Raw genomic sequence first — 21,134 nt, 5'->3', positions numbered from 1 at the left:
TGAGGAACTACAGGTGCTGGGGTGTAATTTATATTATTGATAGTCTCTGCCTTCCTCCCACAGGTGTTCCAGAAATGGTACAGATCCCGGGTGGCCTCAGAAGACCTATTACTTATAGACATCAAAGTTCCCAGTAATGCTGTTTCATTTCAACTCAGTGTTAAAAATACATGCTTTAGAATTCAGTCTCAGTTTGAAATACAGTCAAAACCTCCATTGCCATGTACATAAAGACTGCAAGGAAATACACCAAAAATGTTTATGTGGTCTTCTCTGGTGATTTTTTATTTTCTATATTTTATACATTTTGCATTTTCCCAATTTTTTAAAATAAGTCTAGGCTATTTTCATAATCAGAAAAAAAAAGTTTTTTTGAAGGGGAAATACACTAAAAATACTACCTTATTTAACAAAGAAATGGTATTTTTTATTTTGAAAATGAATTTATATGCTTTACAAAGTTACAATAACATATATCATCTATAGTTCTAAATGTTAGAAAAGCTTGAGCCTTTTACATTTTCTAAAAGACATTTGACACAATAAAGTGGCTTCAAAAACACTTGGACTAGTTTAGGAATTACCCTTTTTTCAAGATTGACCATTTGTTATTGCAAATCATGTTCCTTCCAATGTAAATGATTTAAATAGGCAGAAGACCTTAAAAGCATGGTTTTGATTCTTTTTCAAAAAAGGTAAAGTAATGTGAGCTTGCACTTTAAAGTAAAAAGCACCTATGATTTTTTGCTACCTTAAATTTTTCTTGGAAGAAGGAAGTCCAAATTATGAATAAACTGAATTTTAAATAAAGATAAATTCTAATATACAGCAACAGTTAAAAATGAGAAAGAAAAAAAACTGGCATCTTTGTGTGGCTTTACCCTGGGCAGTCCTAACTGTGCACCTGAGACAGCAAAAGCTGAAAATCTGGAAGACTAGCTATACACTCCTTTGACTTCAATCCCTAAGAACAACTCAAGAAAGATACGTTTTAAAACAAGAAAAGATTAACCTACCTTTGATGCCAACTGTGATTTCAGGCCTAAGAATGAAAAGACTGTGTTGCTCTCCTTGGATTCAAAAAAACTGTCATAATCCTAGAAAAAGGAGAAGGAGAAAATAAACAAAAGCAAACAACCATCTTTGTACTTGGTGCTTTTGACAAAGTCTTTATGTCAATAAAAAAATGTACCGCTGTTCCATCCACGCCAAGGAAAAGCTACATAAATCTACTGGATTTCCTCTGTTTGAGTCTGAACAGATGAGCATGATGATGAAGGTGACACATTTTTAATCCAAAGCCTGTGACAGGAATTAAAATGTAAACCATCGACAACGGAAAGGAAGTCAGAACATGCTCACTCGCATGTCAAACTAACATTTATTTGTGTGGAGTTTAACTCTGGCCTAAGATTTTTACTTAAGCATTTCAATCTGGAAGGCAGCTTCCCAATTCTACTTGTGATATTTTGTTATCGAGGGTTTAAAAAAAATATCACTGCGTAAACAGAAAAGTTGTAAAGGTTTCCATGTGTCAACGTGCGTGCTTCTATTCTGCTTTTGAAGTTTCTCCACATTCTTTGAGACTATGTCTTCAGAGAGAAAAAAAAAGATCAAGTAAAACCTCAAGGAGGAAATATTCTCTTTAACATTTATCTATGCCTCAGACACAGAATCACTTTTCTCTTCCTACTTTCAAGAGAGAAGCCATCAACGGGGTTCTAGCCAATGTGTTCATCGACTATTTTCTTTTCCAAAGTCTGCCTGTATAATACTACACAGTTGCTAAGCGGATGTGGAGCGGGGGGTCTTAAAATCTCACAGAAGTCCCGTGGGTCACTTTGATCAGCATCACTGGTAGCCATGTGCTTTGGGTTCGGTGTCTTCTCATCAGCACATCATTCAAAGGTTATTTCATAATTTTTAATGGGAGAGGTTTTTGCAAAATTATTATTTAATTTTCAGCTGTGCTGGGTCTTCACTGCTGCACACGGGCTTCTTTCTCCAGTAGCAGCAGCGTGCGAGGGCTCGTCTTCGTCAGGTGCACAGCTTTCTCACTGCAGCAGCTTCTCTTGTTGCAGAGCACAGGCTCTAGGTCGCCTGGACTTCAGTAGCTGTGGCGCATGCGCTTAGCCGCTCCATGCCATGTGGAATCTTCCGGAATGGAGAGGGAACTCGTCCCCCACCCCGCCCCTACCCCCCCCACCCCTACCCCCTCACCCCACCCCACATTGGCAAGGAGGATTCTTAACCACTGGACCACCAGCTAAGTCCAGCATATTATTTAATCCCCACCACCAGGTTAGAAACTGGCTCAGAGCAAAGAATTATGGTAAACAGCAAGCTCGACAGCCCATGCATAAGAGGACTGAGATTTGGGCCCAAGTGTTGAAATCAATGCTTTTTGTATTCTACGACGCTTCTTGCCCAAGAGGAAACCAGGTATGGGGCACCCTGTACATGAGTCACTGAGCCCTAATGAAGCCGCTGCTGAGCTGGGTCAATGGCATTACAAATACTTTTGAAACCTGTCTAGGAATCTAAATGAGAGTTGATGACTCAGAGTGGAGATCTGAATCTTGCAAAGCAGGCCTCGGTGGATGAATAATCTTTAAATGATTTGACTTTGCACAGAGACTCTGTTGTCCAAGCGTTTCAGTAAGTTGAGTCTCATCTGGTTTGAAGGCAGCTTGATTTTTTTGTGCCCAGTCATCCCAGCTCCAGGCCTTGCGTGCACACCTTCTTCTGTAGATCTTGCAGCAGTCACTCCTGCTGTCATTTCGGATCAGCCCTGAGGCTAGTCACCCCCAAAGAGTGGCCTGCCCTGACCATGCCAAGAAGGAGCAACACTTCTGAAGAGGGAGACTCTTCAGCAAATACTTCCCTGAAAAATGGTGTTTTAAGCTGAAATTTTTTAGAATAAATAGGACTAGCTAAGAGAAGGGCTGGGATAGGAGCCTTTGGGACAGGAAATAACACCAAGGAAGAGCAAAGCTGGCAGATATGACCGCGATCAGCATGTGTCAGACTTTGGAAAGCAAGAGAAAGATTTTGAATTTTACCTTAAGTACAAAAGGAAATCATGTCCGGGTTCTGAGCAAGGGAGCAAGCACAATGATCTATATAGTAAGCTCCCTACATACGAACCTTCAAGTTGTGAACTTTCAAAGATGCAAATGTCTGCTTGCATGTGCAATCACGTAAGTTCACATGTCTGGTGTACACTGTCATAAGTGTGCATCCTCTACAACTGGCTGTGCTTCTGTGTACTTATATGTGCTTTTGTGTACAGAGTACAGTAAGTACAGTATCTTTATTCCAAGCACAGGATGTCTGGAAGCAAGAGTAAAAGCAGTGGTACACAGCTGATTGTGTTAGCAGGGTACCTAGGCTAACTTTGTTGGACTCATGAACAAACTGGACTTATGAATGTGCTCTCGGAACATAACTTGTTCGTATGTAGGGAACTTACTGTATTTCCTTTAAGAAAACCCCCATGTCAAGCATGTGGAGAGTGGCTCAGAGGGACGAAAGCAGGGAGAAGTGAGGAGCACACTGTGGGGACTCAGGAGGCCGTCTGAACCAGAACAATGGTAACAGAGACAGGGATGGACAGACTGGGAGGAGGAGAGACAAGGAGGAGGAACGGATCACACTCAATCATGGAACTGGTGTAGAGGTTTAGGGAGAATTACGAATTAAAGCAACTCTCATACAACTCATCAAACAATCTGGTTAAAAAACGGGCAGAAGATCTGAACAAACATTTTTTTTCCAAAGACATACAGATGGCTAACAGACACCTGAAAAGATGCTCAACACTGATAAACATCAGGGAAATGCAAATCAAAGCTACATGAGGTATCACCTCAGACCCATCAGAAGGGCTATCATCAAAAAAGACCACAAACAAAAAGTGTTGTCTTGGATGTGGAAAGAAAGGGAACCCTCGAATACTGTTGTGGGGAATGTAAACTGGAGCAACCACTGTGGAAAACAGTATGAAGATTCCACAAAAAAGTAAAAATACAACTGCCATATGATCCAGCAATTCCACTCTCAGGTATATATTCAAAGAAGACAAAAACTTTAACTCAAAAAGATTTATACACCTCCATGTTCACTGCAGCACTATTTACAACAGTCAAGATTTGGCAGCAACTTCAGTGTCCATCAACAGATGAATGAATAAAGAAGATGTGGTACATATATACAATGGAAGAGTACTTAGTCTTCATTGGACTTGGAGGGTATTATGCCTACTGAAATAAGAGAGAAAGACAAATACTGTATGATATCACTTACATGTGGAATCTGAAAAATAAAAGACTGTGAAGTGTGAAAGTCACTCAATCATATCCAACTCTTTGCAACCCCATGGACTGTAGCTCACCAGGCTCCTCTGTTCATGGAATTCTCCAGGAAAGAATACTGGAGTGAGTTGCCATTCCCTTCTCCAGGGGGTCTTCTTGACCCAGGGATTGAACCCAGGTCTCCTGCATTGTAGGCAGGTTCTTAACCGACTGAGCCACCAAGGAAGCCCAAAACATACTAGTGATTATAACAAAAAAGGAACAGACTCACAGATATAGAGACAAAAACTAGTGGGAGAGAAATGAGAGACAAGATATGAGTAGGGGATAGAGGGGTACAAAATACTATGTATAAAATAAATGAGCTATAAGCATATATTGTATAGCACAGGAAATAAAGCCGATATTTTATAATAACTATAAATGAAGTACAGACATTACTTTGCCAACAAAGGTCCATCTAGTCAAGGCCATGGTTTTTCCAGTAGTCATGTGTGGATGTGAGAGTTGGACTATAAAGAAAGCTGAGCACCGAAGAATTGATGCTTCTGAACTGTGGTGCTGGAGAAGACTCCTGAGAGTCCCTTGGACTGCAAGGAGATCCAACCAGTCCATCCTAAAGGAGATCAGTCCTGGGTGTTCATTGGAAGGACTGATGTTGAAGCTGAAACTCCAATACTTTGGCCACCTGATGTGAAGAGCTGACTCATTTGAAAAGACCCTGATGCTGGGAAAGACTGAGGACAGGAGAAGGGGACGACAGAGGATGAGATGGTTGGATGACATCCCCGACTCGATGGACATGAGTGTGGGTAAACTCTGGGAGTCAGTGATGGACAGGGAGGCCTGGCATCCATGGGGTCGCAAAGAGTTGGACACGACTGAGCAACTGAACTGACTGAACTGATAAATGGAGTAGAACCTTTAAAAATTGTGAATCACTGTTGTATGCGTGAAACATACAATATTGTAAAAACTATACCTCAATAAAAAAAAATTTTTGGAAAAAAATAAAAGAAGGTCTGAGCTTTGTGACCTAAGGGGAAAGACCAGAGGAAAAAAGCCGGTTTGAGGATAAGGTTGAAGTTGACTTTCAAAATGTTAAATATGACAAATCGTATGAGACACTGAGTCAAGAAGATCTCAGTGGAGCACGTGGAAGTTTCAAATAACTCTAGGTACTACAGATTTCATAGAATTTTTTTTCACAGAAAAGTTTTAATAAAAATTATATCTCAATTTGATGTAGAATTTAGGCAAAATCTCATGAACTGAAAATGTTGTTACTGATATTCTTTGTAACAAAGGTAGTTCTAAATACTTGAGTAGCATTTCATTGGCCTTGGTTCAGGAGATAATTCTGTTTGACACATACTTTCTCTACCTGATCATTTATCGCTTATATTCAGTGTGGTAAAGGGAGGACGAAACTACATCCAGCTTATCTCATCCTTTTAGATATCTACCATGTGAAAACTGGTGGACTTGTTTCTCCCCACACCATATTCTGCCACTACTAGAGCTAAATTCTTTCCCTAGGGAATCTCACTCAAAGCCATGGTTCTAATTAAATTTAGCTCCCTAGCCCTGATTCTCCTCTCAGTTCTGATTGCAAGTAAGCAACTCTTCATAGACTCTTTAAAAAAATATTTTTTTTAATTTAAAATTCATTTATTTATTATAAATAGATTATTTATTTATAAAATAAATATATTTTATTAAAATACATTTATAAATAAATGTATTTATTTCTAATAAATAAATAAAAATTGTTTATGTTTGGGTCTTTGTTGCTGTGTGGGCTCTAGCTGTGGTGTGCAAGCTTCTCATGGTGGCTTCTCTTGTTACAGAGCACGGACTCCAGAGCGCAGGTTTCAGTAGTTGCGGCTCACGGGCTTAGCCACACTGTGGCCTGTGTTATCTTCCCAAACCATGAGTCAAACTGGTGTCCCCTGCATTGCAAGGCAGATTCTTAACCACCGGACCGCCAGGGAAGCCCTGTTCATAGACTCTTAAACGTAATGGTTCTAAAAGGCAATTCATGCTCTTCCTTCCATCCCAGAAGCCGGATCTCTCAGCAGAGTGGCATCGCCATCTAACAGGCTCTACCAGTTGGAAACCAAGGCATCAGAGAGCGCCGCTCTCCCCTCAACCAATAACTATCTTACATATCCTTTCAACCTCTCTATTTTTCTACATCAGTCTTATTGCCCTAAGTCAAGCTAGACATCTGCAATAGCACCTCAACACACCAACCATCCTCCAGTCTAACCTATCCCCCCAGTCATTCTCAAGTGAGGATATACTTATCCTTTAAAATTGTAAATCGGAGCTCTGTGGTAACCTAGCGGGGTGTGATGGGGTGGGTGGGTGGGAGCGAGGTTCATGAGGGAGGGCATATATGTAGACACAGAGCTGATTCACTTCGTTGTACAACAGAAACCAATACAATATTGTAAAGCAACTATACCCCCAATTAAAAGGGGAAAACCCCAAACAAACAAGCAAATGCAAATTTGATCATATCACTCTCCACTTAAGTCCTCTCCTTCAAGACTTACTGCTCCTTGGGGAGAAGAGGGGATTGTATGAGAGTTGTGTGAGAGCCGCTTTAAATTAACTCTCCCTAACCTTCTACATCAGTTCCACAATTGAGTATGATCACCTCTTCCTCCAAGATGTATCTCCAGTCTATCCATCCCTGTCTTCATTACAATGGCTCTGATTGTATCTGCATCAACCCAACGTCTGTCTCAGCTTTGTTTCTGGGAAATTGAGTGGTACATACACTCAGACAACTGGAGATGTGATGCCTGGCAACGGCAACCTACTAAGTCATGATCACGACCAACTCATTTAGCCTCCTCAGACGGCTTCTTATTTCTTATCAGACATGACCAAAGCCCCTTGAAGCTCCAGAACTCGATAAAATGATGGAGCATTCAGTGAAGTTGCTCTTCAAAGGGCTGTTAGCTGTTGTCCAGATGTAAAGTCTAGTCCATGTATTCCAGTTCCCAGAGATACCTGTTTGAAGAGTTTACCCCTCTCTGAACAGGAAACAGATTTAACAGAACAGGTAAGGGAAGGGCCAAAATTTAAAGAAAAAAATGGAGGGCTAGTGACTTTGTTATCAAAATGTTATTGCTGCTCTTAATTCAGAAAGATCTTTTTACCTGTTTCTACCTGATGAATAATCTCTGATGGCAGCGTGAAAACAGGAATGAAAAAAACTAATAAACTTAAAAAATGAGAAACAGTGCCTGACTCAATTTCTACAAATGTGGTATGAATTTTCTTTAAAGACCGAAGTGCTAACATGAAAATACAGTGCATGCAAAAGATCAAAAGGCAAGTTACAATAAGACTTAATAAGCTTAATTCAGGTTTCAGTTTATATTAAAAAACTTAATCTTAAAATGATTACAGTTCTCCACATCACAAAACTAGAAATAAAGTCAACTCTCACAAGCGAGTTTCATACATATAAAACAAGACACAGACTACATACACATAGAGAAAAATATGTAACATTATAAACAATCCATTTAACCACACTGAACCAAAACTATTCTTAATAGGGGGTGATTTTAAAATTTCTAATACTATTTTACTCTTAAATTAGATCAGTCATCAACAAAGTTATTTTAGAAATGTCAGACACTTAGAAATCTCAGAACAGCAACATTACTTATTTATATAAAAAATTCTCTTAAACTGTATTTCTCTCATAAAAGTTATAACCATTACTTTTAGTTTATGAACCTTTAACATATCACACTCTGGCCAGAGGGCTTCTGACCTGAATATTAAATCAGGTTTAGAAATTGTCACCTAAGGTAATTAATTCCTTCTGGAGTGATGAATACAAAATTTGGCAATTAACTTTAAAAGCAAAATAATTCAAAGGAAGCTATTTTTAAAAGTCAATGTGAGAACAGTACCTGACACACACCAGGCAAAGAGGGTGATGAGCTGTGTCTGTTAACAAATGACCAACAGATCATGTTTTAGGTAATCTCATGCTAGTAATGTAATTTGAGCAAGTTCTGTTTCTACTCTAAGTTACTTATAGATTTTAAATCATTATGTAAAAAATTTACCTTCTGACATATAAAAGCTTTTGAGTGTTCTGATGAATCTCAAATTGTAAGAAGTTATTTTCTTTGTCATGTTGAGACAAAGAGTAAGTGATTGATAATTTAAAATCTAGACCTTCTTAATACCTTCTTTTAGAGATAATAAACAATATGATCTAATTTGAGTAAAACAGTATTAGAAATTTGAAAATCACCTCCTATTAAGATAGAAGTTCTTATATTATGGCCTTAGGCATTCCCCAATAAAAGAGAAAGATTGGCTTTCTTAACAAAATTCATTTCTATTTAAAAGAAAACACACTAGGGCAGATAGTGCAAAAGTTAAAAGTACTGCATTTTTAAAACTCACTATAAAGTTTCTAAATGGGCTTGCTGAATTTCTTATACTCAAAAACACTATAAAGTGTTTGTAAATACACATCTGCAAACTGCACATTTTAAGACAATTCCTGTGACAGAGAATATAATAATCAGTTAATATCACCTTTGGAGAAAAGTACAAGTACATAAAGCATATACAAGAAAAAAAAAAACCATTCAGTTTCAGAAGCTGGTACATTTAAAACAAAGGCTGAAAAATTCACTATGCTTCTGGTGCCAACTACTCAGGAAAAGAAAAAAAATCTGGGCTATAAAGATATCAGCATAACCGAGCACTGTTACAAATGGGATATTTATCTAAATGCTGCTATTTTAAGAAGAATAGAGCTTAAACAGCTGTTAAGAAAAAGGGAGGGAAAAAAAAAGCTTCCATTACCTATACTTGGGTTTGCTTTTCAAGTGAAAACCAATGTTAGAGACATTTATAAGCTCATGATAGAATCTACAACAGGTAGAGCTCACAATAGTTTCATTCATCCACAGAGCTTACTTAAGGACATTACCCGTTCACCATGGTTAGACTATTATGGACTGGACAAGCATTTGAGACAAAGGCCTTAAAGTTCTTTGCCCTTTAAGCGTTCCCTAAGAGGATGGCCAGGAAAACCCACAGCAGCCACTCTGAAAAGCGGTATCGCTTCCCACGCTAAGTCGATGACAATTATGTGACAAACCCGTATTATTTCTACACTCCAAGGGCCTTTCCAAACAGAAGACCACAGGGAGTGCAAACAACACGTGGCCCACAAGGAAACAGTGGCAGCAACCACCTCTCAATGAGCCAAAGAGAATCCGGTTCACCCCAAAGAAATTATTTTAAAACATTCTTGCTAAGACTACAAGGGTTACTGCTGCTGCAAATGCACACAGACTCCTTCCTGAAATTTCTTTCGAGTCTGAGGGTAGCCTCTGAGCAGCATGTCTTCATTCAGTGGTTAAGGACCACTAATGCTATAGTCTATTTTGCGAAATCTTGTTATAGAAGGAAAAAATAGTTGACAGCTCCAATCCTGGAAGGACAGGCAAGATGCAATGGTCTAAAATAGCTTTATTCAACAACTTTTAGGCCAAATACCAAAAATATGAATAAGCCCAAAGCTGAAGATTTAAGATCCCTAACTTACGTTTAACATTTCTGACCGCTCTGATACAAGAGGGCAGAGCAAGCAAATACATCTACCCAGGCGCCCATTGAAACTGGGTGGGAAAAAACTTTGTGCTAAACATAGCAAAGGCAAACAGCAACAAAGTTTAATAAATACCCAGAGGAGTAAGTGCAAAGGCTAAAGTCGGCTACCAGAATCTCTCATTAATAAAGTCATTCTTCCTTAAGCCACAGGAATTTAATAAAATAGGATTATATACCCTCCGCTACAACTGCTCACACAACTAAACAGTTCTGTAGAGAATAATATGTCTAAAACAATATAAATGTGACGTATCTACATAGTATAGCATAGTTATTACAGGCACAGAAGGCAATGCCACTGTTCTAAACTTAAGCAATGCCATATGTGTGTACCCACACATGTGTGTATGTGTGTGTATGTGTTTGTAAATCAAAATGGGGGAGAAATGAAAGAAGCTATATAAATTCAAATTTCTCATCCTCTAAAGAAAAAAGCGAATACTGTCCAATTTAAAATCAACGAATAGAGATACTAGTATCTCTAGTGTATAGAACATAGAGAGAAACACGTGAGAGAAACATACCTCTGTTTCTCTAAACCTCTATACCTCTGTTTTCAGAGAGGTGATAACTTCAAATCACAAAGCAGCATATCTCATAAAAGAGGCTATATCTTGGGAATCTGGGGGAGACTGACCTTTCACTATGGACCCTCCTGTCCACAGACTTTATTATCTTAACACTGATATTAACATGGTCTTAGTGTTTTACAGTTTTGTTTTCTTTTCATTAACTGCATAGGCTCAGAAAAGAGGAAAAATTTAACAAAAGGAAAACCGCCAGTATGGATATCTATTAAGATACACTGCTAAGCATATAACTGGGGTGCCCTGAATGGATGGAGATGTTCAACATTCAGAGCACAAGCCATCGTTTTCATGAAAGACACGTCCCAGGGATGTGTCACTGTAGAATATTGAGACAAACATCTCAGCAAGGTGAAAATGGGAGATTAAACATTTATAGAGAGAAGAATAAAAAACAGGGTTATACAGAAGAGATAAAACTGCAAAGAATATCTAATTAAAATGCTACGCTTCTGGGCATCCAGTAATAAAGAGGGGTTGATATCACCCTTCCCCACCACCCTCTAGTATCTGTGAGGATGTTGCATTAGATCATTTACAGTAGAACATTTGAAGAAGAAGATTCCCTTTTATTAGATCTCTGATCTTTTAGACAGAAAACCTTGGAATACAGATTTTCAAATTCAGATCGAAAGGTTTCTAAGAAAATTCTACCTGCGGTGCAGGTGAGCTTCTAATAGAAGTGATTTCCCCAATAGATTTCATTGTAAAATTTAGAAGATGGTTCAATAACCTTGCTTTTGAGATATTTGGCTTTGGCTTTGAGTTTTATTAATGAACAGGGATGCAAAATGCTCAGGACCTTGACAAGGCAAGATCCAACAGACTGGGTTAGCTATCCACTTGACTGAAAACATCTGTGGAGCTATTCACTCATTCCTAGAACCAATTTTTCTTAATATGTTCTATGTTCCTAGTGTTCTCGTAGATACCAGGTACTAAGACAAATATGCCACAGAGTCGCTGAGGGTGAGCACAAGGAACTCAGAGACTGGTTGAAGGCAGTCATGAAAAAAAATTCTTTGAGCTAGAGGTCACATTGAGAGTGATGAGACACAGGTTTTGGGCATGATGTGGGGGATGGGGAATAACCAGCATCCTAATTAGAAAGAGTCAACAACAAGGCTTATCTGAATTGAGCTTTGAAAGAGAAACAGAATTTTGTAGGAGGTAAAAATCACAGGACTTGTTCATCAAAGGCATATGGAGATGAGGAAAAGGGGTATGGGATGACTTTCAGGGCTTTGCCTAGAATCTAGATAAATAACATCCATGGATGTTGTAGCCCTGAACCTATATAAACAACATCCATACTTTATAGAGACAGACCCCATCTCTTGTGGATGATGAAAACTGGACTTTAACTTTCCTTTTTATTTTTCTTATTGACTCTAACAAAAATTCTATTAACTCATAATTACTGCAGACAATTGGAATTCAACAGGGGCCAAGCTGCTCTCCATCACTCTCCAACCCTATGTTCTACGCCATTCTGCCAGACAATACGCTTAATTTTCCTGAAGGAAACTTGAAAAGCTAATTCTATGTTTCTCCAGTGAGACCCTGACTGAACTCTAGGAAGCACAGGGAAATGTGAGTGGGTCATGGAGGGGCCCATGAGCTAGGAGATTAGAATGGTCTGCCAGTTACAAACTGTTGTTTCAAGTGGCTGGAAACAAACTAAATAGGCCACGGCAGGTGGGAGGACAGGTGATGATTAACTAAGTTCTAATAATCTTTCTAATAATCTTCCCAACCCAGGGATCAAACCTGGGTCTCTTGCATTATAGGCAGATTCTTTATCGTCTGAGCCACCAATGAAGCCCTCTAATAATCCATCCAAGGAAATAATATGCAACATCTAAAAAATTAAGTTTGCAATGACATGGAAGCTATTTTTGTTGGAGAAACAAAGCAGGGCACAAAATGGTAGATACAGTATGCTCATTCACGGTCCTGGAAACACTCCCCTGCAGACGCCAGTTCAGTTCAGTTCAGTCGCTCAGTCATGTCTGACTCTGCGACCCCATAGACTGCAGCACGCCAGGCCTCCCTGTCCATCACCAACTCCTGGAGTTGACCCAAACTCATGTCCATTGAGTCGGTGACGCCATCCAACCATCTCATCCTCTGTTGTCCCCTTCTCCTCCTGCCTTCAATCTTTTCCAGCATCGAGGTCTTTTAAAATGAGTCAGTTCTTTGCATCAGGTGGCCAAAGTATTGGAGTTTCAGCTTCAACATCAGTCCTTCCAATGAACACCCAGGACTGATCTCCTTTAGGATGGACTGGTTGGATCTCCTTGCAGTCCAAGGGACTCTCAGAAGTCGTCTCCAACACCACAGTTCAAAAGCATCAATTCTTCTGCACTCAGCTTTCTTTATAGTCCAACTCTCACATCCATACATGACCACTGGAAAAACCATAGCCTTGACTAGACAGACCTTTGTTGACAAAGCAATGTCTCTGCTTTTTAATATGCTATCTAGGTTGATCATAACTTTCCTTCCAAGGAGTAAGCATCTTTTAATTTCATGGCTGCAATCACCATCTGCAGTGATTCATGACTGCAGTCAAATAAAATTCAGTAAAATAAAATTTGGCTGCATTCCCATTTCAAACTCCCAACTTTTTAATAAAATGAAAGAATGACTAAACTTATTTAGCAAAGTTGCAGAACCAAAAAAAAAAAACCAACACATAAAATTCACTTGTGTCTCTACACACCAATAATCAATAACTGGAAAAGGAAGTTAAGAAAATAATTCTATTTATAATAGCACCAAAAACAAAAAAAAAACCAACACTTAGAAATAAACCTAACCAAGAGGTAAAAGACTTGAACACTAAAAACTACAAAACATTGCTTAAAGAAATGAGCAGAGACACGTAAAATGAAAAGAATCCCATGTGAATAGATTGAAAGACTTAATACTGTCAAGATGTCAATGCTGCCCAAAGCAATCTAAATATTCAACATATTCCATATCAAAATTCTAATGGCATTTTTTTTGCAGAAATAAGAAAAAATTCTAAAATTCATATAGAACCTCAAGCCAAAACAAGTTTGAAGAAAGACAAAGTTAAAGAAATCACACATCCAAATTTCAAGACATATTACAAAGTTACAGTAATCAAAACAGTGTGGTACTTGCACAAAGACAGGCATATAGACCAGTGAAACAGAATAGAGTTCAAAATATAAATAAATAAATAAGCCCTCATATATACAGTCAAATAATCTTGGACAAAAGTGCCAAGATCACTCAATGGGAAAAGCACGGTGTCATCAACAAATGGTAATAAGAAAACTAGATAACGACATGCAAAAGAATGAAGTTGGACCCTTATCTTATATCATATAAAAAAATCAGTGAAAAAAAAAAAGAATTACAGACCTAAACATAAGACCCCCAAACTACAAAATTCCTAAAAGAAAACATAGGGAAAAAGCTTCTTAACATTGCATTTGGCAAGTAATGATTTCCTGAGTATGACTCCAAAAGCCGAGGCAACAAAAACAAAAACAGACAAATGGGTCAATATCAAACTTATAAAGTCTGTTCATCAAAAGATACAATTAAGAAAAGTGAAAGGCAACCTAAGAATGGGAGAAAATATTTGTGAATTACGTATCTGATAGGACGTTAATATTCAGAATATACAAAGAAATCTTACACTCAGTGACAAAAAGTCAAATAACCCAATTAAAAACTGGGCAAAGGACTTGAGTAGACATCTCTCCAAAGACAATATACAAACAGAAAACAAAGTATAGGAGATGTTCAACATCACTAATCATCAAAGAAATGCAAATCAAAAGCACAATGAGATATCCCCTTACACCCATTAGGATGGCTACTCTCAAAAAAAAAAAAAAAACCCAAAGAACAGAAAATAACAAGTGTTGTAGCAAGTGTTGGTGGAGATGTGGAGAAGTTAGAACCTTTGTGCACTACTGGTGGGGTTATAAAATGGTTCAACCACCGTGAAAAACAGTTTGGCCATTCCTCAAAAAATTAAAAACAGAATTAGCATATGATATGCAGCAATTCCACCTTCACATATGTATCCCAAATACTGAAAACAGTACCTTGAAGAGATATTGCAAACCCATGTTCATAGCAGCACTATTCACAACAGCCAAGAAGTAGAAGCAACCCAATGTTCATCATGGATGAGTAGAAAAACAAATTGTGATATACACATACAATAGAAGCCTTTCAAAATTCATACATTGCAATGCTAATGCCCAGAGGTCTCTGGGAGGTGATTAGGTCTGCAGAGCCCTCTTGGATGAGATTACAGCTCCATAACCCCTTCACTACAAGAGGATACTACAGTAAGCTGGCAATGTGCAACCCACAAGAGGGCCTTCACCAGAAACCAACCCTAGTGTAACCCTGATCTTCCAGCCTCGAAAACTCTGAGAAATAAATTTCTATTGTTTGTAAGCTACCCAGTCTGTTGTATTTTGTTACAGCAGTCTTAATGGATGAAGACATACATGATGAATGAACCTTGAGGACACTGTGCTATGTCCTTTGACATAGCACAAAGGACAAAGACTGTACAATTTCACTTCTAGGAGGTCTCTAAGGTAGCCAAATGCAATAGATATAGAAAGTAGAATGATGGTTATCAGGGGCTGGGGGAGAGGACAAACAGGTGTATTTAATGGGTATAAGAATCTCAGTTCTGCCAGATGAAAAACCCTGGGGACCTATTTTACAGCATTGTGAATATACATTACTCAATTGTACACTTAAAAGTGGTTAAGACAGTAAATTTGGGGGCCTTCCTGATGGTCCAGTGGGTAAGACTGTGCATCCACTGCAGGAGGCACAGCTTCAGTCCCTGGTTGGGGAACTAAAATCCCACATGCCGAGTGGTGCAACTAAAAAAAAAGTAAATTTAATGATAAATATTTTTAACAAAAAGAATATATAAAGAAATCTAAATCTTTCTTTTTTTTCTTTTCCTTCTGAATAGGGAGGGAGAAAAGAAATGGGAGGAAATGTTTTCATTTTGTGCAGATGTGTGCATTTTCATTTCTGGTGCATTCCACACATGCCAGTTCCACAGACAGAGAACAGAGTTTAAACTTTGAACATGAGGATCTGAGCTTTCTAAAAGGAGAAAAACTTACATGTTGGGATGTTGACCTTTAGGACTTCATTTCCAGAGAAGAATCTTGCTCATGGTAGGACATTCCAGGAAAATAGCAAGAGCAACCAGTCTGCGTTAATAAGTGCTCTTGCCCACAAACAACTGAAATAGACACTGGCAACTTGAAAGAAATATATAAAGGTATGGTGGGAACTCACAGAATCCATGAGGGCTAGAGATCCAGTTTAGAAAACAAGAGGAATTTCCATGTCTAGGAAGCCAACAACACATCCAGGCCACACTCCAGGATCAGCTTCCTTAAGGCGCCAAACTTAGTGTCCAGCCACCAGGCTATACCTGGCCCCATCACTCCCTGATACTCACTGAGCCACCTCCAACTGATGCTATTTCTGCATCATTTCCTTGATGTCCGAATCTAGGGTGGGAAGAAGCCATGCCAGGCTGCATTCATCTGGTGGAAAATTTCAAATGCTAAAGGCAGGATTTTCAAAAGCTAAAGCAGAGAGAGGGCAATTGTCCACACTGGTTAGCAAATAGCTTAGCAGCTATGAACATCTCACACGCCTAGCTCATCCAGTTTAAAACAAAAGTAGTAAAATTTCCAGCCAATTCAGGAAACAAGAAATCTTCATGCTTACTGGGTCCTGTCATTTGCAATACGGCAGGTTTCCACAGGTTATCCAACCAGATAAGACCACTCATAAACTGTCACTAGGCAAAGGAAGGTGTACAGGAACAGGTGGTTTGAATGAAGCCATGGTTCACTGCCCTCTAATTCTTTTGTTTTTGTCAAAGTCGAATTTATTGGACCTTGATAAAAGCAGACACTGTCTTCAAAACTGCTGCCAGAACAGACTATAAAGACACAATGCACACACAACACTGCTGTCACCAGCATTGTGGGACTGTGCTCAAGCAGAGAAGATGCCATTTATCTGGCACAGTTGATAAATATGGAAGCCTCTAGCCAGCTGCCAGCCTACCTGAAAAAATTCCATAGACTCCATAGGGCAAAGATATACAGAGATTTAGAAAGTCATAAAGAAGTGAAGATAAAGAAAAGGAATTAACTTTATTCCACATCACGTTCCTTTTTATTCTTTAAACACATTCCTCTACTCAAAAGGGCCCTGTATACTCTGGCTTTTATGGTGACAAAGCAAAGATGTCTCTACCTCCTTCCTCTTAATAGAGCTATGAAACAACAAGGATTAAAAACAATTCCACTTTTAAAATAAAACTAGGAGACACCAATAGTCCTGAACCACATAAGCAGCAAGTGGGTAGAGAAATGGAGAGACAAGTCCAGAGCAGAGGATGGTCACACTTCAGTGTCTGAAGAGGCAGCATCAACAAGAAATAAGCTGCATTATTATATAAGAATAAAGGTTACTATTTCTGTGGACTTTTTGGTGTCATGATCACATATTTTATTAGGGAAAGTATATGGTAACCAAGGGTGTATCCCACTCATGATTACAGAGTCTAGAAAATGTATCAATACTTTCATGCCTGCAGGCCAAAATGAGATAATAGTTGAAAATTTGTGTAAACTGTACAATTCAAAATAAAGCTGCTAGGGACTTCCCTGGTAGTGCAGTGGCTAAGACTCATACTCCCAGGTTTGATCCTTGGTCAGGGAACTAGATCCTACATCCATGCCACAACTAAGAGTTTCCACATGCCACACAACCACAATGAAGACAGAAGATCCTGCATGCGGCAACTAAGACCCAGTGCAGCCAAATGAATAAGCAAATATTAAAAAATAAAAGAAAGCTATTAGTTAGACAGTGCAAGAAAACTTAAAACAAAAATCCAGTGGTTTTGCTGGATTCTGTTTCTCAGATTCTATTCCTCAGATTCTGCAGCTGTGAAAATGCCTTTATTCTGGTCTTGTAATTGAGTGGTAATTTGGCTGGGTATAGAATTTTAGGAGTACTTTAGAAACAGTCACAAATATCCTGGGAAGTAAGATAGATATCACCATCCTTTGTGTAAAGATGAGAAAATTGAGGTATAAAGAGATAAGGGACTTTCCAAAGGTGTCAAGCCAACACAAAGCGGTACTAGAACTCAAATCGGTGTCTAGTACCAGGTTCAATTTTCTCTTCATGACATGTAAAGATGCTGGGCACAATCTTTATGGCTTGATGTTTCAACATCTCATTCTCTCTCATGTTCATGGAGACCCATTTCCTTTCGAGCCACCAAAAGCACTCTTATCTCATTTCTCCATTCTAATGACAACCCAGTTCTTTATTTCACCTTAAGTACCTCCACACTGTAGCCCCTCCCCCGCTCCAGGCCATCCTTAAAGAACTGCAATGCAGGTCTCAAAATAAACACTGACTTACATACTTAGAGGTCTGGCAGAAGGCAAATCCTAACTACTCATTAGAGAAATTTCTCAAAAAAAAATTTTAACCTAAGGAATGAGAAGGAAAATAGATAATTAGTTGAAAATGCCTTCATTTTCTCAATGCCACATACAGCAAGAAGGCATCTGATATATTTTAGCTGTTCATAATGACCGAGAAGAACCTGGCAGGCTATAGTCCATGGGGTCACAAGAGTCAGACATGACTTAGCGACTAAACCACCACCACCTCTAATGATCCATCTGGCTCATGACCATCAAAAAGCAAACGCTGACTTATAATCAGGTATTAGCAGTTTTAGAGAAATAAGTATTTAAGAATAATTACCCTTTCCATCTGTCCCCCAAAATGTATGAATCAAAAAATATGCTTTAAAATGTAGAACACAATAAACATGAGTATACACAGCTTCTCTTCCCATCCCCTTGTCTCAAAGCAAACTGGAAGACATAGTCTGTGACCTTGGACTCACACGCCCACTTAACTTCCCTCTCTGCTAGATTTGTGGACCTAAACAGGTACTAGGTGAGGAGGTCACAGTCTGCACTGAAAAACCCCAATTGCACCCCAGGCAAAGAAAATGATGTGGTAACAACCTAGCTACTTACTCCACAGTATTGGTCATCATTAAATATCTGAGGTGGCAGAGGGTTGCCCTGAGCAGGCTTCTTCTCCGGGGAGATGTTCTTATACATCCATTGCCTCTGCTCTTCTGACATTGTGATGTCCACCTCCTCAAACTCTATCTTGTTGGCTTCCAGAAATCTAACCACATCCTGCTGTTTCTTCTTTATCTGCAGAGAGAAGACAAATACATAAGCAGAAATGCTCCTCTGAAACCATATATACAAGTTTCCCATGTGAACTAGATTTGACTGCTCATTGTCAAAGGCCACTGAGCCACCTGCCCCCCAAAAAAGAGGTGATTTTTGCAGACCCCACACACCACCCACTCCCTGGTTATCAAGCGGATGGCTAAGCAAGTCGTGACACAGTGATTTCTGCACAGAATTCTGGGGCACGTCTCAGATAGTCTGGGAGGCACAGACTGGGTCTGAGGTGGGAGATTCACTTAGCTTTCTGGGAGCCACAGCCACTTCCCCTCCCACCCCTCGAAGTTGACATGTACAGTCACAGAGACTCCCCTGTGCCCCCAGCCATTTGAAAACCACATACAGCCCATCTGAGATGTTGACACTTCATTGATTCCTGGGAGTGGCAACATTTTTATTCGCCTCAGCAGCCTCTTCCAGATATTCCACAGCTGAAGCCACTGTCATGAAAGCATCCTTTCATCAACTCACAAGAGGAAAACGTTCTCCACTTCTGAGGTGAGAGTAAACAGCAAGCACCACTGTCCTCTGAACTCCCGTTCTTAGCCCTTCTTTCTCTGATCTCTGTGTTTCCTTCCAGTCACTAGGGGTCAGGGGCGCTCTTGAAGAGCTGCAAACTCCTCTGCAGCTTTTCCAACTGTTACAGGTCTTTGTCGTTTAAGGTATGTATTAACAAATTAAGATGGGGTGACAATATTCAGTATCTTCAACACAGCGTATAAAACATGAGCAAACAGGCATGCTTTTTCTAAATGATTCTGGGAAATATGCATAAAAAACAAACAAGGGAATTCCCGAGCAGTCCAGTGGTTAGGACTCCGTGTTCTCACTGCCGACAATGCAGGTTTGATCCCTGGTTGGGGAACTAAGATCCTGCAAAGCCGAGATGCAGCCATTAAAAAAAAAACAAAAACACCTTAAGAGGTGAAGTAAATGTTATAATGGCCAAAGGAAAAAGAAACATCTTGAGAAGTGAACCAGCTGGAAAGACCTCTCGACACAGAAAATAAAATCCTGAAGAGCAAACCTTCACATACCGATAGCCTCAACCAATCCCTCCCAGCTCCCCGCCCAGTCCAACTCCTCCCCCAAAGCTTCGGTGACACGTTTCTCTGAGGTGGAAGTCTGTTCAATGCCATGAGGACAGAGGCATTGGGAAGCCTGTACCTTATATACGGAAACCCAGATCACTGGGTTCAAGTCTATGAATGAATAAGGAGATGGCATAATTAGTACCGACAGAAATAAAAGGCTGGCAAAATATGACATCTTTAAGCTCAACATTATAAAAGGAGAGAATTGCCATGTGGTTGTAAATATAAGTTGAAAATGCCATTGTCTCAATTTCTTGAATTAGGCCATTTCTCAAGTCTGAAAAAGTTAACTTTTCCTCCTCACTCATACTATTTCAGAATATTTGTTATTTTGTAACTCCAATGTGCAAAACATTATCAGCCATCCTACTTAATTTTCCCTTACAACCCTACCAGGTAGAGTTCATCATCCCTGAGGTTTAAAGTTTTCACCTATCTTGATCAAAGTCCTAGTGGGTGTCCTTCTCAAGACAATCATGTCACTGTCCTAAAATCCTTGTTCAGTGGATCCCCACTGATCTTTGTAGAACAAACAAAAAGTTACCTACAATTCTACTATCCAACAGCCACTGCCAAAATTTAAACAGAGAAAAGGGTATGGATTTAATGTCCCTGTTTGGAGCTCTACGTACCCAGCACATCTCAATCACTCATGAGTGTGATCAAAAGTGAAACTTATCTTGGTTTTCCATATATAAGGTATGGGCTTCCCTGGTGGCTCAGATGGTAAAGAAACTGCTTGCAATGCAGAAGACCTGGGTTTGATCCCTGGGTTGGGAAGGTCCCCCTGGAGAAGGGAATGGCTACTCACTCCAGTATTCTTGCCTGGAGAATTCCATGGACAGAAAGAGTCGGACACAATGGAGCGACTAACACTTTCACTTGTCACATGTAAGGTATAGACATGTAACATCCACCACTACCCCAAAATGTGGGTAAAGGGTCAAATATTTTCAGTATGAGGATATATCAAGACATATACACAACTTCTTTACTCCCCAGCCTCCTGACCCTAAACATAGAAACACACACACACACACACACACACACAGTATTTACTGCTGGACTATAATCCCCTACAGCCCACCTGGTCTTTTCTTTCACACAATCACACTCAGTAAAAATAGCTGC

The 21,134-nt window shown here is 39.4% G+C and overlaps 1 protein-coding gene across 1 annotated transcript in view; it reads right to left on the bottom strand.

Moving 5' to 3' along the window:
- Positions 1–21,134, bottom strand: part of SH3BGRL2 (SH3 domain binding glutamate rich protein like 2) — a 69,442-nt gene that overhangs the window by 5,708 nt on the left and 42,600 nt on the right. The window contains exons 3-4 of the mRNA XM_081530871.1: positions 18,685–18,870; positions 1,017–1,097 (exon numbers count right to left, since the gene is read on the bottom strand). Of these exons, the coding sequence (XP_081386997.1) occupies positions 1,017–1,097; positions 18,685–18,870 (267 nt within the window). The remainder of the gene's footprint in view (positions 1–1,016; positions 1,098–18,684; positions 18,871–21,134) is intronic.

This window comes from Giraffa tippelskirchi, chromosome 9, assembly GCF_054371585.1.
Source record: "Giraffa tippelskirchi isolate mGirTip1 chromosome 9, T2T-mGirTip1v1.2.pri, whole genome shotgun sequence".
NCBI lineage: Eukaryota > Metazoa > Chordata > Mammalia > Artiodactyla > Giraffidae > Giraffa > Giraffa tippelskirchi.
Note: the sequence above shows the minus strand (reverse complement) of the source record. Positions and strands in the feature narration are given on the sequence as shown.